Consider the following 22,338-nt stretch of genomic DNA (forward strand, 5'->3'; position numbering starts at 1 on the left):
AATACGTCGTGAAACCCGCACAAGTTGTGCATATTCCCAGTTGTTTTCTCCAGTCGTGCATCCTCCCTCACGCACTTAGCCAGCTCGTTGTAGGCAACTTTTATTTTACACTCGAACTAATCTGGAGCTGTGCCCTCTACCAGAAGAAACTCGACTCCCATAGACCACTCTCGGTTGATGGTGGTGAAGAAGCCAAGGCTGTCGGTCCCTCAGGTAATTAATACTGCAACAACAACAAGGAGACACGTGAGTTGGTTGTCATTGGTGGTTATTGGCAGTGGACGCCCGTGTGTCTTGCTGCCTCAGAGAGAAGAGAAAGGCGCTGGAATGCGACAAGAGAAAAAACTGCCCTGCAACTTCAAACTCGCAAACGATTGTCACCAGCGGCCATCTTACGTGAGGAAAGCGTCGCCCGTTGTTGTGAACGGGAAAGCCGGCGATGACGTCTTCAACACGCCCCCCCCCCTTCACCTTTCCCTCCCCCCACGCCGTGAGGGGACACAGGGATTGGCAAAAGCGAGAAACTTTTCCCTGTGTAAGATGGCCGACAGCAACGCGTACATCGCGGCAGCGCTCCCGACCCCCCCTACCGTCCCCCCACCCCCCACCGTTATTCTCCCCGCTACCGCTAGGGGCACGGCACGAAAAACCGCTTGAGTTAAAATAAATAAATAAATAAGGCGCACCTCGGTCTGTGACGTCACAGACCCCATTTTTTTGGGGGGGGGGGGGGGGGTCAGCTGACGTGCCCGGCCGGTGTCAGATTCTAACCGCATCACATCCGGCGATGACGTCACATTCGTCACAGGATAAATACACGTGAGAGGGCGATGGTGCTGCATCCACAGATGCTGCATGAGGAGAGCCGGCTCGTAGAGAAGGAGAATCAACGGCTGCGTCACGAGAATGAGAAGCTGATTCGTGCCGCAGCCGTCAACGTCAGCACCTCCACCAATGTCACGGACACTCCCAACGCCGCGAACGCCAACACCAACAACGCCATCACCACGATGCCAACACCGCCGCCACTAATGCCATTGCCAAGACGAATAAACTTTCATTTTTATGGCTCAGAAACCTCTTTCATTCAACTATTTCATTTTAAAAGTTAAAAAGCCCGAATTAAAACATCACACACAAAGGCAAAAGACAAAGAACCCCCGCATAGCCTTCACAGACTGTTTGGACAAGGGCTGTTAGCAAGAACGTATAACCTACACGACCGCTCCTCACACAAAGACAAAGATCCCCCGTTTTGCCTTAACAGACTGTAGGGGCAAGTGCTGTTAGCGAGCACCTATGAAGGCCGAAATGGTACACGAGTGGGTGGGTGGCCAGCACCACGCCCGACTGCCTTTGTCTCCCCAGTGGCGATGTTTACACCGCACCAGGTACTCATTTGAGGCTGAGTCGACCTAGGGGAGGCCCGGGACCGGTTCAGATAATCGCCACTGGTGTTGGCCGTGAGAGGGAATCGAACCCGGGTCGCCAGGTTCATAGCGCAGCGCGCTAACCGCTACACTATTGCTCCCCACACATGGACACACACATGGACACACACACACACACAAGTGGCTGACTTACTAATGGGTTCTGTTCCTGAACAGCCTTTATAAGTCGAATGGTTCGTAAGTCGAGACGCGATAATTAAGTGTATTTAAATGCACATACCTGTAAGTGTTATAAAATGTGTTATGGTTAAACAAAAAAGGGAAGCATTGTTAGGCATAAAAAACAATAATTGTACATTTGCCTGTAACACTGTAAAAAATATACTGTATGGGGAATACAACTCAAAATAAAGTTTCGTTAAAATAAATGAATCCGATTTGTTTTCGTTACCTTGAGTCTAGTCACGTGGTAACACTGTGGTGGTATTGTGAGTAATGTATCACGTGGTAACACTGTGGGGGTATTGTGAGTAATGTATCACGTGGTAACACTGACAGCCGCTTTAGGGGGTATTTGGCCTACTCTTTCACACGCTTTCCCCCACGATGTGCGACCTGCCGATCGATTAACCGCTCTAGTCGGCATGTAACAATCGCTTTTAATTCCTCGCCTAACAACACTCGCTCATTCGTATGACACACACGGCAACGCTCAAGTGTCCCACCAGGCGAATGTGCTCACGTAAGGTGGAAAGCCAGGGAAGGGGGGAGGATGGGACAAGGGTGGCGACGGGTAGGCCCACGGTGGGACGCTCTGCTTCTGCTTGTGACCCTTCTTCCATGCTCCGTGCCCACCCTTGGGTCTGCCTGGCATCTCGTAGTCGTCGGCGGAGGGGGCACTCTCCTGCGGCGTCGGCACACACACGGGAACGCACATCGGAGAGACGCTTTCGCGCGATTCTGCATTCCTTAAATGACTACGGCTTGACCTCGTATAACGGACCATGCTCATAACGACAGCCCGTTTATTACGAGCATAGCTGCAGTGGCGTTAATTCTCGTGTCGATTCGCATACTTCCACACAGCGTCCGGGTTACCTTAGCCACCCTACATATATAACGATCGTGCTCGCTGCCAAGCATCCAATCATTGATGGGTTTTTCTTTTGTATTCTATGAATAATGTACACATGTACCTGCCTGTATGTCATGTTTTAATTTAGCATTTGTTTAGGATGCCTGTTCAAATAAACCATTACAAATACACAGCGACACATTGACGCTGTCACGTGTTTCCTCAAGGTCCAGTTTAAGTTTTCATTCCAGGTTCGCTAGTGGTTCGTTCTAAAGAGGTAATATCTGTATTTACATAACATTACATATGGGCCTTCAAACTACGCACTGCATTGATGGCACAGCATGTACTTCCACAATGACAGAGATCCCCCGCATAGCCTTTAACAGACTGTTGGGGCAAATGCTGTTTGAGAGCATCTATTAATGCCGGCACGGCACGCGATGGAGATGGTTGGCCAGCACAATGCTTGGCTGCCCTTGTTTCCTCAAATGTGGATATTTACACACAGCACCAGGTGACTATTTAAGGCTGAGGCAACCTACGGGAGGCACAGCAAAAGATTAAATATTAGCCACTGTCATTGGTCGAACTCAAGTTGCCGGGTTCGGGGCGTAGTGCACTGAACCGCACCATCACTGTACTTCCAATGGCACAAGTAAAAGACAAAGATCTTCTTGAATTATAAACCACGTGGCAGACGAGTTTGTAATCTGACTTAAAAATCAATCGAAATAGCCTTCATGAAACGGGTTTTCTTCATGTTTTTACTTCTCTTCAAATGCAATGCATTTGGTTCAACGACACTCCACATCTTTAATTCCCCACGCAGAAAAAAATCTTCGTCTTGCTAATCAACCTACTCGTATTGTTACGCTGCAACAGAAGGGCACCTCCTCACCTCCACCCTCGGTAACATGGCCGAATAAAACATCGGGCTGGGTCCACGTCCTGGCGAGAGCCACGTAGCTGCCAACGTTTAGGGGTTAGGCTGCTTTTCTTCACAAATGTATCAAAAGCTTCCTTTCCACCACAATGAAAGAATTATGCCATAATTTACAGCCCTTCATGAAACCATCTTGACAGATGAAGGTCTCACCATGCCGTATTGGGTCATGGGGGGGAGATGTTTGACCATACATCGCCATTTTGGTTTGTGCATGATGGTCAATGTGGTCCCAGGACTGGTTTTGAAAAGTTACAAGTTTAAGCCTTGGGGGAGGGGGGGGGGTCGGGTTTTTGCACCACTGGCTCACAGCAAATGAACATTTGCCCCATTGCATGTTTTGAGCAGGAAAGGCAGCTCAACTCTCAACGAATCCATTCATCCGAATCCATCACAACCCCGCCGCCCCGACTCACCTTGCTGGCCCGGGACGCTGAGTCGGCGTCATAGCTCGCGGCCGCGTCACTCTCTCCGCCGGCGCCGGCGGCAGACTCCGCCGCTGGCGGCAGAAGATCGGCGAGCTTCAGCTCATCCTCGTTGCCGTGGCCCGTGAAGACCACGACGCAGGTGCCGGCGCTGGCGTCCACCGACTTGATCGTGGCGTCGTAGACCACGCCGTCCTCGGACCAAGCAGCCTGGCACAGGTCGCCCGGCCTCCACTGGCACGCGAGAGGTTGGCACAGAGACGGGCAACGATTGACCCCGTCTAGCCGACGCGTGCCACTGGAGCAAGCGCTGTTGGCACACCTACGGAGGACGGCATGGCGCAACAAGGCGGCGATGCGGCCAGCACCACGCCTGGCTGCCTCGAGTCTCCACAAAGTAAACCGCTGTAGTCTGCGCTCCACCAAGGGAAGAAAAGCAAAACTGCATTAACTCTCTCCTGAAGAGCTCCCGTGGCTGGAAGACCTCGACATCGGCATTTAGCTGAGGAAAATTGCCATCCGCAGGACTGTGTATGCTTACGTAGAATTTGTGTTCCTTGTTCTCAGTGTTGTCGCAGCGGGGAACACACAAAGGGACCGTTTGGCTAACCATCAAACTTTTGGCTCGATTTTTCACTGTGCACTTTCAGATTCGCTTCTGCGGCCATCTAGAACGCTCTTCCTTTCCGATATTAAGAAGCCACTGGAGCTATGCACTTTTACATCTAGACTGAAAACTAATTTCTTTAGAACTGATTTTTGTCTTCAGTTTCTTGTACTTCCCCTGCACTTCTGACTAGCGCGGTTGGCTATGTACGGTGCAAAACGTCGTGAGAATTTTAGTGTTTTATTTGCATTATTTTATTATTTCCCTTCTACGTGACTTTACCGAAAGAACCAAGAATATTGTGCGAAAGTAATTCAACATACATACATGAGAATCTTTATTTAGACTGGAGGAATTCGATGAGCTATGAAGCTCATTTTCCCAGATGGTCCAGAATGGGGAGCTCAGCAAAGTACAACAGCAAACAATACAAATGAAATGATAGGAGTGAAAAATAAAGAAAATGGTTAGCAAGTCACTAAATATAAACAAATAAATTTATTAATTACGGGAGTCCGATTTATCAAGCTTGGGCAAGGCAGCAAAAAACAACAAAACAGTCCCAGGCTACACCGAGATAACACCACACGGTAGCAGTCTCTCAATAAAATGTCACATTAACACTGAGTTCGAATCTGGCTACAACTCCAAATGGCTCACACGGTGGAGCCTAAACAGACTGAGAGTGGATTTCGGCAGAAGCAACTCTCTCACGAAATCATGGGTGGTTTCCACGCAAAAGAAGAATTTGATTATGATAATATGGCTTTCCCCTTTCTGGCAATAAAACTGAAAGGGGAAAACCCTATTATCATAATTTAATACTGGCAAAGGAGGTTTCATGAAATAATTTGCTTGTCAGGAGAAGCAAACCTCATGGACCTTCTCCCTGAGATTTCCCTGCAGCACTACAATGCCAAACACCAGAAGCGGTGGCCTGTGAAGAATATTGGTGAAAGGCCAATATAGGTTGGACAGCAGACACGACAAAGCGGACAACTATTAACATCACGCAGGTAATGGTCAAAGTTATAAATCACATTTGCAAATAAACGTGACAGCCACATCCAGAGCACCAGTAATCTTCTGCTTCAGGATATTTACCTTGTCGGAGGGCGACACGCTGCTCCTCTTGTGCCGTCTTCCGTGTCTTCGCCCGCTTGTTCACGGACTTTGTCTCCCCGTAGGTCTTGGGGCTCTCGCAAGTGGCGGTGCTATTTTTGAGCGCTGTCTGAAAGAACACGGGCGGTTAGTTGAGGTTGGTTGGGTTTCGTGTGGCCACGGCCATATACACTGACGTAGTCACGGGCCGTAGGTAACCCACCCCTGCTCTAAGACGTGTAGGACCGGGTGTCTCGATCTGCTTCTGTACATACACGTACTACTTTGGAACGGCTCGTAGAGTGTTGGCAACTCAGCAATTTTGTTGCTCGATTTAGAGGCATTTTTGGGGGTTTACCAAGCGACCAAATTTGAGTGACTTTCTGGGATAATTTTGAGGATTTAGAAGCAATTCCCGCTGCGTATGAATGTACGCATTCACATGACAATTAAATTGGCTCATCGACTCAAAAAAGCACGCTCTTAGAAATCCTACGTCACTTTGCTATGGCACAATGTCGAGTGCCATTTATTATAACTAGTCTAGGCATAATGCAGCCTTATTGAGTTAGCAACAATGCTGTCAAACCACTGTGTGCCCATTTTCCCCATTCATATTTGTAGCCGACATGTTTCCAACCTGCACACGCATCACTGTGCACGTTCTCCGCCGCCTGGTGAGGAAGTTCGTTTAGACAAAAACAGTCAAATCAACTTGAGCAAGGCGCTTACCATCGAATGATAACACAGTACTCGAAGATGTACGCATGTTGAATTTCTTTCGCATCGTACGTAGCCAATCATACTAATCGGAGGTATGGGGGAAGGAGAACAAAAATGTAGCCGTGAAGAAATTAGTTTTGTAACCACTGGTGGTGCACGTGACACATGAAGTGTGTTATATTGTCGGGCTTTCCCGGGTATCCCTTGCAACAGGTGTGTTGTGTCTCAAGGTGTAAATATAACCATGTACACGCACACAGAGATACGAAGTGCACAAGTACACACAGACAAGCGATACAAAGACCCCCCCCCGTATAGCCTTAACAGACTGTTGGGGCAAGTGCTGTTAGCAAGCACCTATAAAGGCCGGAAGAGCACACGAGGGGGTGGGTGGTCAGCACCACGCCCGGCCGCCTTTGTCTCCCCAGTGGCGATGTTTACACACCGCGCCTGGTCCACATTTGTGGCTGAGTCGACCTAGGGGAGGCCCAGGACCGGTTGAGCTCGCAGCCAGAGTCTGAGACACTCACCTTGAAGCACGTGACGGCTTTGTCATACGCCTTGATGAGCGCTGTGTCGTCCCAAATGTCAGAATCGTCACTCTACACAGGGCACACAACCACCACCACCACGACCCTTTTGAGTCGACATCGACCGCACGTGGCACGCTCAGCACGTGCTACGCTCAACACGCGGCACGTGCCACGCTCAGCACGCGGCACGCTCAGCACGTGCCACACGCTCAGCACGTGCCACACGCTCAGCACGCGGCACACGCTCAGCACGCGGCACACGCCGCACGTGGCACGCTCAGCACGCGGCACGCTCAGCACGCGGTGAGACCCACGGCGTTCCCCGACACCCGGAGCGCTGTGCGAGAGAAGTGACGTCCGTCCACTGCAGTACCAGGGCGCGGCGCATTGCGGCGCTTGTTTTGACCATACTTCACCACGCTGGTACCAGAGCGGGTCTGTGAATGCGGGCGAGTGAAGGCTCGAGTTCCGTACAGTGCTGACACACACGCAATTTGCAGGTTAATTGAATGCAAGTACACCGTCGAAAGTGATAGCAAGAGGAAATTATATACCGAGCCAGTGGTAGAAATTCCTCATTTCGAGGGCGGCGAGCGGCGACTCGCATATGACCACCGCTGTTGATTCGCCACAAAGTAGTGCACTGTTGACTTCATTCATACCGCACTGTAGTGTCACTGTACAATGCACGTAAGCCCAACCGTGCACGCGCAGACAGCGCTGTACACGCGTACCGTGCGAACATAACGTCAACAACATAACGTCAATAACACAACAACATAATGTCAACAACATAACGTCAATAACACAACATAACGTCAATAACATAACGTCAACAACATAACGTAAAATTTCGATTTAAAGCTTTCGTGACTGCAAGGATTCATCTTCTTTGGTTCTTTCGGTAAAGTCACATAGAATGAGAATAAAATAATAAATTGATAAAATAAAATAACACAATAATATTCTCACGACGTTTCGGCCACAACACAAGCGGCCTTCATCAGGTGAAGGGACGAGACTGTCTGGTAGGACAGCGCTGGAGTGAAAAAGGCACGCTCAGATCACGACCTTTAAGCTGTGTCAGAAGAAACAAAGCGCCTTGACAAAGGAATTAGTATATAATTTAGCATTGAAATGGCCGAGTGATTAGCTTGTGACTGGTCACAGAAATGGCTATGTTAAAGTTAAAGCATACACATCCGCAGAGGCACCCCTTGACAAAGGAATTAGCATAGAATTTAGCATTGAAATAGCTAAGTTAAAGCATACACATCCGCAGAGGCACCCCTTGACAAAGGAATTAGCATAGAATTTAGCATTGAAATAGCTGAGTGATTAGCTTGTAACTGGTCACAGAAATAGCTATGTTAAAGTCAGAGCATACACATTCACCGAGGCACCTAGTATAAATCAAACAGGAGAATTTAGCATTGAAATAACTAGGCAAATTTAGCATTGAAATAACTGAGTGATTAGCTAGTGACTGGTCACAGAAATGGCTATGTTGAAGTCAAGGCCTACACATCTGAGCTATTCACAGTAACTGGGTATACAATACAATGTATAATGAATACTATATAGTGAACCAATAAAAAACTAAAATATAAATTACCTTAATGTTATCAATAAACTCTTTATTCTCCAATCAGCTAAGGTACCAACAATAAGTCGTTATATTATCACAATGCTATATGGCGCAAAAAATGGGTGGATTCTTACCCTCAACTTTAGCAACACGGATAGCTACGGGCCCCGTTCAGACGGACGAGTTCATCCAAGGTCGGAACAGAGGAGGGGGAAAGAGACAGCTGCGAGGCGCTATTATACTCCATGGTGTAAACCATACCATTAACCGTGGTGTGAGAGGTATTAAGAGTCAATGCTGGCGAAAGAGCTGCGGTCTGAAGGTCATCGTAAAATACAATTAATTAAGAACGGAAATGGTTTAAAATATATTTCCAATGGTTACTAAGCCAGAATCCATCTTCTCGGTTGAAATTGTCTCTGTGCTTGTATATGTGAATGGCCTCATGAACGAATCTCTCATGGTAGCCGGTTGGTTTGCAAAGAACCTCCGTCTTGGAGAAGTCAATGTCATGTGAGCCCACTGAATTATAACAGTGATCTGCCACGGCAGAGGAGTTCGTCCTACCGTGTTTCAAGTCTGCTTTATGTTCACGGATGCGGTCCGAGATATGTCGTTTGGTTTCTCCAATGTAGCTACTACCACAGAGGCACTTTAGTTTGTAAACGCCAGGGTAACTGTATGTCTGGAACAGCATCTTTTACAGATGGAACTAGATCATGGATTTTATGTATTGTGTTGAATCGGACCTGGATCTTGTGTTTATTCAGGATTTTGGAGATTTTTTTAGTGACCCCTGCAATGTAGGGTAAGGTGATGGTTTTGAGTGGCTCCACAAGAGAATCCTTGCAGTCACGAAAGCTTTAAATCGAAATTTAACCGCCTCTACGGGGAGGGATTTCACACATCCTTAAGATCATTCAACAGACTCCGGGATAAGAAGGCTCAACTAATCGAGTCTCTCACCTTTCTGAAGAGATGCCGCGACTCTAAGGTAATACCAACCGCATTTACACTAACCTCTGCTGTTGCAACTTCTCTCAATGCAAAACGAATTCTAGCTAGAACTAGCTTCGCTCTTATCTCGGAAAAAATCAGACTTACACGCACCGAACTCGATCAGTTAGACAAGACACTCTACAAATCACACTTAACATTGACAGCAACAATGTCTACATCGGATTGGGAACATGTAGACAATATGACTACCTCGAAAAGATAGACGTCAACAAAGTCGTAATTAATCGCAGTAACAGTTCCATTTCTGATGGTCTGAAATCCATTTTAGCTAAAGGTCTAAACTTTGCTGTCACACCGAGACACTTACCGGTTAATTATATCATTGCCCATGTCGACGTTGCACTCAAGGGCTTGAGTCCCATCGCTGCAGACGTAGCAACATCTGAAATCGCTGCACCCCTCAAAAACGCTAAGTTGCCACCCAGCAACATCAGCAAAGACGAACGTTTTGAATTATCTCAATTAAAAAAGAGGGATGATATTGTCGTCCTCTCAGCCGACAAGGGCAATGCCACTGTCATCATGGACAAAACAGAATATAACAACAAAATTCAAGAACTACTCAACGATGGCAGCTATACAAAAATAAAAAGAGATCCCACCAACAGCCTGGTAACCAAAACGAACAAAATCATCTATGATTCAACAGCATTAATTGATGAGACCAAACAGTTCTCGTTGAAACCCTCTGCTGCCAGACCACCAAGATTATATGGCCGTCCAAAGATACACAAAGAAGATACACCCCTTCGTCCCATCGTCTCTACTATCAACTCCCCCACCTATAAACTGGCACGTTTTCTTGCTGATATACTGCGACCTTTCACTGGAAAAAACACCTCTGCGGTACTAAATTCTACTCACCTGATATCGACAATCAAAGGCATTTCCCTGTCCCTAGACGACCTGCTTGTCAGTTTTGATGTGGTGTCCTTGTTCACCAAAGTCCCGGTACCTGACACCATCGCTATCATTGAAGACCTGGTTCATCAAGGACTGCACACTGATGTACCCCCCCTGGTGAGACATTGCTTAACCAACACATACTTCACCTGGAATGGAACTTTCTACAAACAAACTGAGGGCACTCCAATGGGCTCCCCCTTATCTCCGGTTGTAGCCAACGTATTCATGGAAAAATTTGAAACTGACGCCATCCAGACTGCCACTCTACGCCCGACCTTATGGAAGAGGTACGTGGATGACACCTTTGTCATCTGGCCACATGGCCAGCCTGCTCTAGACCAATTCCGCGACCACATCAATTCCATACACCCAGCCATCAGATTTACCATGGAGGTCGAAAAAGATGGCAAACTACCCTTTTTGGATTTCTTAATTAAAAGGAGACATGATGGTTCAATGAGCCACTCTGTCTACAGGAAAGCCACCCATACAGATGCTTACTTGAAACCGGATTCCCACCGCATCCATCCCAGAAGAACTCCCTCATCAAGACTCTATACCATAGAGCCCAATGCATTTCCGACCAGGAACACATTACCAGTGAACTCAAGCACGTACACCAGGCTCTCAGGGCTAATGGTTACTCCGACTACACAATCCACAAAGCCATCACTCCAGTCATGAAGAAGGATTATCTTGTGGAGCCACTCAAAACCATCACCTTCCCCTACATTGCAGGGGTCACTAAAAAGATCTCCAAAATCCTGAATAAACACAAGATCCAGGTCCGATTCTACACAATACATAAAATCCATGAAACACGGTAGGACGAACTCCTCTGCCGTGGCAGATCACTGTTATAATTCAGTGGGCTCACATGACATTGACTTCTCCAAGACGGAGGTTCTTTGCAAACCAACCGGCTACCATGAGAGATTCGTTCATGAGGCCATTCACATATACAAGCACAAAGACAATTTCAACCGAGAAGATGGATTCTGGCTTAGTGACCATTGGAAAGATGTTTTAAACCATTTCCGTTCTTAATTAATTGTATTTTACGATGACCTTCAGACCGCAGCTCTTTCGCCAGCATTGACTCTTAATACCTCTCACACCACGGTTAATGGTATGGTTTACAAAATGGAGTATAATAGCGCCTCGCAGCTGTCTCTTTCCCCCTCCTCTGTTCCGACCTTGGATGAACTCGTCCGTCTGAACGGGGCCCGTAGCTATCCGTGTTGCTAAAGTTGAGGGTAAGAATCCACCCATTTTTTCGCCATATAGCATTGTGATATATAACGACTTATTGTTGGTACCTTAGCTGATTGGAGAATATAGAGTTTATTGATAACATTAAGGTAATTTAAACTTTAGTTTTTATCGTTTCACTATATAGTATTCATTATACATTGTATACCCAGTTACTGTGAATAGCTCAGATGTGTAGGCCTTGACTTCAACATAGCCATTTCTGTGACCAGTCACTAGCTAATCACTCAGTTATTTCAATGCTTAATTCGCCTAGTTATTTCAATGCTAAATTCTCCTGTTTGATTTATACTAGGTGCCTCGGTGAATGTGTATGCTCTGACTTTAACATAGCTATTTCTGTGACCAGTTACAAGCTAATCACTCAGCTATTTCAATGCTAAATTCTATGCTAATTCCTTTGTCAAGGGGTGCCTCTGCGGATGTGTATGCTTTAACTTAGCTATTTCAATGCTAAATTATATGCTAATTCCTTTGTCAAGGAGTGCCTCTGCGGATGTGTATGCTTTAACTTTAACATAGCCATTTCTGTGACCAGTCACAAGCTAATCACTCGGCCATTTCAATGCTAAATTCTATGCTAATTCCTTTGTCAAGGCGCTTTGTTTCTTCTGACACAGCTTAAAGGTCGTGATCTGAGCGTGGCTTTTTTCACTCCAGCGCTGTCCTCCAGTCTCGTCCCTTCACCTGATGAAGGCCGCTTGTGTTGTGGCCGAAACGTCGTGAGAATATTATTGTGTTATTTTATTTTATCAATTTATTATTTTATTCTCATTCTACGTGACTTTACCGAAAGAACCAAAGAAGAACATAACGTCAATAACACAACATGTCAATAACATAACGTCAATAACATAACGTCAACAACATAACGTCAATAGCATAACGTCAATAACACAACAACATAACGCAGTGGTTCTTAACCTTGTTGGAGGTACCAAACCCCACCAGTTTCATATGCGCATTCACCGAACCCCTCTTTAGTGAAAAATAAAATGTGATTTTTTTCAAATTCAAGACATAGATATGTTTTTTACTGGTACACAAAATGAGCCGTGCATGAACATTACCTTGTTCAAAGAATAAAACCAACACAATGCATAAACTCACAACAAATTACATACCTGGAAATCAATGTGACTTCTGCTGTTGCCTTTGAGAGATCAGTTCAGATATGCGTGGCTTCACCTTGGCAAGTGCCACTCTCATGTCATTTTCACAGCAAAGTCTGTTCCTTTTCTTCGTTTTTATGTCCAGCATCCTCGAAAAGGATTGCTCACAAAGATATGTTGTAACAAATGGTATAAAAAAATCCAGGGCTTTCTTAGCAATAACTGGATACTTGTTCATTTGTCGACACCAAAACGTTGAGAGCGTTGTTGTTCTGAAGAGTTGCTGTTGAACCTGGCTCTGCTGAATTTCAATGAATTCGTCGAGGAATTCATCATTGACATCTGCTGTTTCAACAGCAAACGTGAACGGCTGTCTCACCCATGCTGGATATGACTCTCTTGTAGGGAAATATCCGTCGAGAGACTTTGCAAGCTCATCTAAGTGCGTGGCAATTGTTTGCTTCAGTTCCGTGGATACAGAAATATCTCCGATTCCAGACACATCTTCGATCTTACTTGCACAGTCGTCCAGAAGCGGGAAGTTTGCGAAGTTATTGTTCTCTGTTCGTCGTTTCCATAACGGTAGCTTTTTTTGAAAAGCCTTCAGGTGTTCTTCCGCTTCCATGATATTGACTCCACCACCCTGCATCTGCTGATTGAGATGATTGAGAGCTGCGAATATATCAGCCATGTACGCTAAAATGAGAATGAACTCAGGATTTTTGAAGCAATCTGCATGGCAGTGTTGGTGCTCTTGCAAAAACAGGGCTAATTCCACACGCATGGCAAAAACATGATTCAGCACCTGTCCCCGGGATAACCACCGAATATTAGAATGGAGCAGAAGTACCTCAAATTCAGAGCCCATTTCTTTACACAGCTCACTGAAGATGCGGTGCCTCAGAGCACTTTTTCGCACATAGTTCACACATTCCACCACAGTTTTTAATACTTCTGCCATTTTTGGAGGTAAGGTTTTTGTTGCCAACGCATGCCTGTGCAGAATACAATGCGTCACAATGATGTGTGGTGCATCGGCCTTTACTAGCGCACCAAAACCAGACTTTCTTCCCAGCATGACTGGAGCTCTGTCCGTACAAACTGCAGAAACCATATCCCATGAAAGATTGTTGTCTCTGAAGAAGTCATCCACAAGCTTCTTCACATCGGCTGCCTTCGTTGTTGTTGTAAGAGGCTTACAAAATAAAAACTCTTCTTTTATCATGTCGTCTTTCACATAGCGTACAAAAACAGCAAGCTGGCTTAGATCAGAAACGTCTGTGGTTTCGTCGAGTTGAAGGCTGAATTTTGCCGGGCTTGAAATCAGATCTGCGACTACTTGAGCCAAGATGTCTTTACTCATGTCTTCTATTCTGTCACTGACGGTGTCATTTGAAAGGGGAATTTGGGATAATTTACCTTCGGCAGCTGTTCCGAGTATCAGATTCGCCATCTTTAATGCAGCTGGTTTCACAAGTGTTTCACCAATTGTGTGTGGCTTGCCCTGCTTTGCGATCAGGTAAGCAACTTCGTACGATGCTGTCAGGATCGGTTTGTTAACAGGTACAAATCCAAGAGCAGGCAGAGTGGCCCTTTAATCGAATCTGGCTCTCTTCACCCTGAATTCAGCAAGTGTTGTGTTCTTGTATTCCCCGTCTCCGTGCAGCTTCAAGAAGTGTTCCTTTAGTTTTGCCGGTGCAAGACTAGAGTTGCTCAACTTGGCATTGCAAATCATGCAGATAGGACGCTCACTCCCATCACGTTCCGTGATACATGAGAATCCATGTTGTACATATTCGTCCGACCACTTTCTTCTTTTGCCCGACATAGTTAGTATGGATAAAATATTAAAGAAATCACACGACGTACGACAACAACAGTCACACGTTGACTACTGAGTATGCACTAAATTCCCCGCAGCGCTGATTGGCCAAGCAGTGTAGCATGATCATCTGCAGCCAGTGATGGCCAAGCGGGCCGTGTGTGTCATCACAAATTTACACAATAATTCAAGTGTGTCCGGACCTCCGTGGCGGGGGCTCTGCCGAACCCCTGAGATCGACTCACCGAACCCCTGGGGTTCGATCGAACCCAGGTTAAGAACCACTGACATAACGTCAATAACACAACACAAGGTCAATGACATAACGTCAACAACATAACGTCAATAACATAACGTCAATAACATAACGTCAACAACATAACGTCAATAACATAAAGTCAATAACGTGTTCATTCTGCTTCGCGGTGCACAGCATACAGAAGAAGTGCATCCGACAGCCACGACTCTACTGACGCTACCCCCCACTCTCACCAACCCGCACTGAGCAGGCGAGGTGAAGTATGGTCAAGTTAATAAACCCCACGGGGTGTGCAGAGGCCCTCGTCCAGCAGTGGACACGTGGAGCACAAAGAGGAGGGGGTATGGGAGAGGAGGAGCGGGCGCGACTTGTCCATCACCTGCCCCTTCTGGTAGACGACGTCTCCCCGCGACACGGCCATGGACGATGGCGCGAGCGAGCCCGCAAAGAGGCCCCCCAGGAGCTTTGAAACCTCGCAGGAGAAGCGCGCGACTGAAGGTGGTGGTGGTGGTTGTTGTTGGCGGTGGTGGTGAAGCCAAGCCGGCCGGTTCCCTTACGTAACGAACACAACAGCAGCAGCAGCAAGTAGACACGCTGCTTTAGCTGGGTGTTGTTTATCGGAGCTTATCGAAGGCCGCCTCTCTCGCTGCCTCCGAGTGAAGGGAGCGCGCGCCCCATGTGCGCCCTGAACGCCGCCACCGCAAACCTGCGACTCGCCGCCGGCGGCCATCTTACGCAAGGGAAGCGTCGCCCGCCGCTGTGAATGGGAGAGCCGGCGATGGGCGTCATCAACACGTCCCACTTCACCTCCCCACTCCCCACCCCCACGAAGAAACGGGACACGGGGATTGGGCCAAAGCGGGAAACTCTTCCCTGTGTAAGATGGCCGACAGGAACGCGTACACCGCGGCAGCGCTACGGACCGCGCCCCCTCCTCCCCGTCTCCCCCCCCCGCCATTATCCTCCCCGCTACCGCTATAGGCGCTGCGCGAAACGCCGCGCGATAAAAATGTTTCATAATTAATTAGGGCGCAACCTCGGTCTGTGACGTAACAAACATAATTGTTGGGGGCGGTGTCAGGTGACGTCACTGGCAGGTATCGAATTTCTTAGCGTCACATCCTGCGCGTCACATCCGGCGATGTCGCAATCGTCATAGGCTAAATACACGTGACGCTCGCACGTGACGCTCACAACTCCAACTGGCTCCTCGCTGGCAACACGCGTGGTCAAGATGGTGCTGCTGTATGGGGTCAAGGCGTTTGTCATGTTGACCTTGATTCACATTACCGGATTGGTTGGTTATAAAGGAGACAGTGCCAACTACCCGACCCTGACTCCATTGGTCACAAAGCCCAACATAGACCCCTTGCCATGCGTTGTGTCACAGCAGCTCATGGCCGTTGCGATAGTGATGATGGCTGTGATCGAGATATTCCTGTGGCGACGTTGGAGCTGTAACCTATCCAACACCGAGCGTTACAGCGCCATGCTGTGCGAGGAAAACATGAAGCTGTGTCAAAGAAGAAGCACGGTGGAAGACGACAACGCATTCCTCAGGTTCAGGGAGGCGGAGACGCGTAAAGACAATGAGGCGTTGCGTCTAGAGATACTGCTTCGGGAGAACGCAATGGTGCTGAATCCACAGATGCTGCGTGAAAAGAACTGGCTCGTAAAGAAGGAGAATCAACGGCTGCGTCACGAGAACGAGAAGCTGATTCGTGCCGCAGCCGCCCACGCCGCCACGGCCAACGTCACCGCCAATGCCGCGGACGCTCCCACCGCCGCGAACGCCGACGCCGATGACGCCACCACCGCTGCTATCACGACTAACGAGGAGACCTCCTTTGCTGCCACGGCCAACACCACATCGTCCACCAATGCCTCAGACGCTCCCACCGCCTCGAACGCCGACGCTGATGACGCTACCGCCTCCATCGCCGCCACTGACACCCCCACCGCCAACGTCACCAACAAGACCAAGAAGCTTAAATTTCGATGTCTCAGAAACTTCTTTCGTAAACGCTTCAATTTGACACGTTTAAGAGCACGAATAAAAACATCACCCACATAGAGGCAAAAGACAAAGGACCCCCGTATAGCCTTAACAGACTGTTTGGATAATGGCTGTTAGCAAGGACGTATGACGTACACGACCACTCCTCACACACACATGGACGCACACACACGCACGTGCCTGACTTACTAATGGGTTCTGTTCCTGATGACCCTTCGTAAGCCGCATGGTTTGTCATTCGGGAAGCAATAATGTACTGTATTTAAATGCACATATCCGGTCGGTGTCATAAAATGTTATGGTTAAACAAAAAAAGGGAAGCACTGTTAAGCTTATAAATAAGAATTATTGTATATTTGCATGTAACACTCTAAAAAATGTACTGTATGGTAAATACAACTTAAAATAAAGTAACATAAAAAGAAATTCGTTTTGTTTTCGTTACCTTGAGTCCTGATGCTGGCTTGGTTGTGTAGGAGAAATTAATTGTTAATTAAAATAATTTTGATTTAAAGCTTTGGTGACTGCAGTAATTCATATTCTTAGCTCTTTCGGTAAAGTCACGTTGAAGGGAAACAATAATAAAATATACGTAAAATAAAATTCTCACGACGTTTCGACTGCAACACAAACGGCAAGAAACATTTGAAAAAATGTTTTTGCCGTTGGTTTTCACACCTGATGATGACTACTTGTGTTGCAGTCGAAACGTCGTGAGAATTTTATTGTTTTATATATATTTTATTGTTTCCCTTCAACGTGACTTTACCAAAAGAACCAAGAATATGAATCACTGCAGTCACGAAAGCTTTAAATAAAGGTTTTGTTTTGGGTCGCGTAAATATCAATGCGTCGTGAAACCCGCACAAGTTATGCATATTCCCAGTTGTTTTCTCCAGTCCGTGCATCCTCCCTCACGCACTTAGCCAGCTCGTTGTAATCAACTTTTATTTTACACTCGAACTAATCTGGAGCTGTGCCCTCTACCAGAAGAAACTCGACTCCCAGAGACCACTCTCGGTTGATGGTGGTGGTGAAGAAGCCAAGGCTGTCGATCCCTTACGTAATTAATACTGCAACAACAACAAGGAGACACGTGAGTTGGTTGTCACTGGTGGCTATTGGCAGTGGAAGCCCGCGTGTCTTGCTGCCTCAGAGAGAAGAGAAAGGCGCTGGAATGCGACAAGAGAAAAAACTGCCCTGCAACTTCAAACTCGCAAACGATTGTCACCAGCGGCCATCTTACATGAGGGAAGCGTCGCCCGTTAACGGGAAAGCCGGCGGATGACGTTATCAACACGCCCCCCCCCTTCACCTCTCCGTCCCCCCCACGCCGTGAGGGGACACAGGGATTGGCAAAAGCGAGAAACTTTTCCCTGTGTAAGATGGCCGACAGCAACGCGTACACCGCGGCAGCGCTCCCGACCCCCCCTACCGTCCCCCCACCCCCCACCGTTATCCTCCCCGCTACCGCTAGGGGCGCTGCACAAAAAAACCGCGCGAGGTAAAATAAATAAATAAGGACACCTCGGTCAGTGACGTCACAGACCCCATTTTTTTTTGGGGGGGGGGGGGGGGTCAGCTGAGGTGCCCGGCCGGTGTCGGATTCTAACCGTGTCACATCCGGCGATGACGTCACATTCGTCACAGGATATATACACGTGACGCTCACACGCGATGCTCACTCGAACTTGGCTTCTGTGGCAAGATGTTGCTCCTGCATGGAGTCAAGGTGTTCGTCATATTGACCTTGATTCACATTACCGGATTGGTCGATTATAAAGGAAACAGTGCCAACTACCCAACCCCGACTCCATTGTGCACAAAGCCCTACATAGACCCGCTGCCATGCGTTGTGTCACGGCTGATGGGCATTGCGATAGTGATGATGGCTGTGATCCAGATATTCCTGTGGCGTCGGTGGAGCTGTAACCTATCCGACGCCGAGCGTTACAGCGCCATGCTGTGCGAGGACAACGTGAAGCTGCGTCAAAGAACAAGCACGGTGGAAGACGACAACGCCTCCCTGAGGGTGAGGGAGGCGGCGACGCGTAAGGACAATGAGGCGTTGCGTCGAGAGATGCTGCTTCAGGAGAGGGCGATGGTGCTGCATCCACAGATGCTGCATGAGGAGAGCCGGCTCGTAGAGAAGGAGAATCAACGGCTGCGTCACGAGAACGAGAAGCTGATTCGTGCCGCAGCCGTCAACGTCAGCACCTCCACCAATGTCATGGACACTCCCAACGCCCCGAACGCCAACACCAACAACGCCATCACCACGACGCCAACACCGCCGCCACTAATGCCATTGCCAAGACGAATAAACTTTCATTTTTATGGCTCAGAAACCTCTTTCATTCAACTATTTCATTTTAAAAGTTAAAAAGCCCGAATGAAAACATCACACACAAAGGCAAAAGACAAAGAACCCCGGCATAGCCTTCACAGACTGTTTGGACAAGGGCTGTTAGCAAGGACGTATAACCTACACGACCGCTCCTCACACAAAGACAAAGATCCCCCATTTTGCCTAAACAGACTGTAGGGGCAGGTGCTGTTAGCGAGCACCTATGAAGGCCGAAATGGTACACGAGTGGGTGGGTGGCCAGCACCACGCCCGACTGCCTTTGTCTCCCCAGTGGTGATGTTTACACCGCACCAGGTACTCAGTTGAGGCTGAGTCGACCTAGGGGAGGCCCGGGACCGGTTCAGATAATCGCCACTGGTGTTGGCCGTGAGAGGGAATCGAACCCGGGTCGCCAGGTTCATAGCGCAGCGCGCTAACAGCTACACTACCGCTCACACACACATGGACACACACATGGACACACACACACGCAAGTGCCTGACTTACTAATGGGTTCTGTTCCTGAAGACCCTTCATAAGTCGAATGGTTCGTAAGTCGGGACGCGATAATTTACTGTATTTAAATGCACATACCTGTAAGTGTTATAAAATGTGTTATGGTTAAACAAAAAAGGGAAGCATTGTTAGGCATAAAAAAAACAATAATTGTACATTTGCCTGTAACACTGTAAAAAATATACTGTATGGGGAATACAACTCAAAATAAAGTTACGTGAAAATAAATTAATCTGATTTGCCGCGTCGCTCTCCCCGCCGGCGCCGGCGGCAGACTCCGCCGCTGGCGTCAGAAGATCGGCGAGCTTCAGCTCATCCTCGTTGCCGTAGCCCGTGAAGACGACGCACGTGCCGGCGCTGGCGTCCACCGACTTGATCGTGGCGTCGTAGACCACGCCATCCTCGGACCAGGCAGCCTGGCACAGGTCGCCCGGCCTCCAATGGCACGCGAAAGATTGGCACAGAGACGGGCAACGATTGACCCCGTCTAGCCGACGCGTGCCACTGGAGCAAGCGCTGTTGGCACACCTACGAAGGACGGCAAGGCGCAACAAGGCGGCGATGCGGCCAGCACCACGCCTGGCTGCCTCAAGTCTCCACAAAGTAAACCGCTGTAGTCTGCGCTCCACCAACGGAAGAAAAGCAAAACTACATTAACTCTCTCCTGAAGAGCTCCCGTGGCTGGAAGACCTCGACGTCGGCATTTAGCTGAGTAAAATTGCCATCCGCAGGACTGTGTATGCTTACGTACGATTTGTGTTCCTTGTTCTCAGTGTCGTTGCAGCGGGGAACACTCAAAGGGACCGTTTGGCTAACCATCAAACTTTTGGCTCGATTTTTCACTGTGCACTTTCAGATGCGCTTCTGCGGCCATCTGGAACGCTCTTCCTTTCCGATATTAGGAAGCCACTGGAGCTACGCACTTTTACATCTAGACTGAAAACTAATTTCTTTAGAAGTGCTTTTTGTGTTCAGTTTCTTGTACTTCCCCCGCACCTCTGACTAGCGCGGTTGGCTATGTACGGTGCGAAACGTCGTGAGAATTTGAGTGTTTTATTTTTATTATTTCCCTTCTACGTGACTTTACCGAAAGAACCAAGAATATGGTGCGAAAGCAGTTCAACATACATACATGAGAATCTTTATTTAGACTGGAGGAATTCGATGAGCTATGAAGCTCATTTTCACAGATGGTCCAGAATGGGGAGGTCAGCAAGGTACAACAGCAAAAAATACAAATGAAATGATAGGAGTGAAAAATAAAGAAAATGGTTAGGATGTCACTAAATATAAAAAAGGAATTTATTATCAAGCTTGGGCAAGGCAGCAAAAAACAACAAAACAGTCCCAGACCACACCGAGATAACACCACACAGTAGCAGTCTCTCAATAAAATGGCACATTAACACTGAGCTCGCATCTGGCTACAGCTCCAAATGGCTCACACGGTGGAGCCTAAACAGACTGAGAGTGGATTTCGGCAGAAGCAACTCTCTCACGAAATCATGGGGGGTTTCTACTGTTGTATATGCCCCCCTTTCCATCTTAATATTAACAAGTAATTTTTCAATACATATAGATACATATTTCTATTGTTTCTTTTAATTTTAATAATGAATAAAAACACCAAACCAGGCCTCAGCATGGCATGTGGAGGTCATATTTACCTTGACCCACTAACACGATTTTGACGTTCAGAGCCCTCCCAGGGTCAGAGGGAGCAGATAGAGAGCAGAGCGCAGCGGATTGCAAGGGGCTGACGTAAACACAAAGCCAGGGTCACTCGGAGGTTGCGTTAGCCTAGGTCTAGTTAAGTCAAAAAAGCTAATTGGTTCTGCATTACTATCAAAGTAACTTAAAGTCGGAATTTAACGACAGGGTAGGCTAAAGTTATTGATCTTCACACCCACTTCAATTGAACCCTGCCACAAGCTACGTCAATGTAACCATCACCCGTCTATTAATTTAATATGAAATGTATTTCCATATTTTAATAATTTCTATACGACTTGACCCGAAACCTATAACAATCAGGTTTTCCTAAGTCAACATAAATGCTCTAGCCTCCACCCATACGCAAATAATAAGCAGGGTTAAAGTAAGAGTAGAGAGGAAAAGAAATGCAAGGGCACAGCAAAACTGCAACGTAAGCAAAGGGCGATGTTAAACCCAGGGTCGGAGAGAAAGGGAAATCCCGGCCGTCTTTGTATCCCTGCAGCGAGGGGTAGGAGTGTGTATACGCTTGGGGAAACACGAGTCAAACACCACAACGAGAAGCTGACTCAGACCTTGGATTGATACAGAATCATAACTGTGGAACTCTGATGAAATGAAATGTTAACTTAAAACTGTTTAACCATTTCTTTGTGCGTCGGTGAAAGTCGGAGGGAATATCGCCCCTCCCTCCAGGTTGTGCACCCAGACAGAGAGGCGCCTTCGAAAAAAATGATAACATTTGATTGTTTTACTTGTGGGTTTTATGGTAGGAGTATGACAACGGAATATACCGTGGGTGATGCACAAGGACACACACTGACACACGTACGGACACAGATACATACGGACAAATCCTGACACAGCAAAAATCGAAAGAAACCCCGCCTTGTGGGCAGGATCCAAGTGAAGGGATTTTTGGGCATAAAAAGAGGATCCTGAGCATTGAAACCTCACTTCGACCG

The 22,338-nt window shown here is 47.5% G+C and overlaps 1 protein-coding gene across 1 annotated transcript; it reads right to left on the bottom strand.

The window, feature by feature from the left end:
- Positions 1-1,050: 1,050 nt before the first annotated feature.
- On the bottom strand, positions 1,051-5,166 carry LOC142931277 (uncharacterized). The gene is made up of 3 exons (XM_076075015.1): positions 5,159-5,166; positions 3,829-4,279; positions 1,051-2,295 (listed from the first exon to the last, which is right to left on the bottom strand). The coding sequence occupies exons 1-3, from the start codon at positions 5,164-5,166 to the stop codon at positions 2,104-2,106; spliced, it is 651 nt and encodes a 216-aa protein (XP_075931130.1). The 3' UTR covers positions 1,051-2,103.
- Between the last annotated feature and the right edge of the window lie 17,172 nt (positions 5,167-22,338).

The sequence above is a fragment of the Petromyzon marinus genome, chromosome 52 (genome assembly GCF_048934315.1).
Source record: "Petromyzon marinus isolate PM22_M1 ecotype Great Lakes invasive population chromosome 52, UKy_Petmar_22M1.pri1.0, whole genome shotgun sequence".
Taxonomy (NCBI): domain Eukaryota; kingdom Metazoa; phylum Chordata; class Hyperoartia; order Petromyzontiformes; family Petromyzontidae; genus Petromyzon; species Petromyzon marinus.

What these genes read in the sequence shown, in the direction of transcription:
- LOC142931277 (XM_076075015.1), bottom strand. An exon ending in CAGCGTCCCGGGCCAGCAAG is followed by an intron (nt 2,296 to 3,828) that starts GTGAGTCGGGGC and finishes CCGACGCCGCAG; the next exon opens with GAGAGTGCCCCCTCCGCCGA.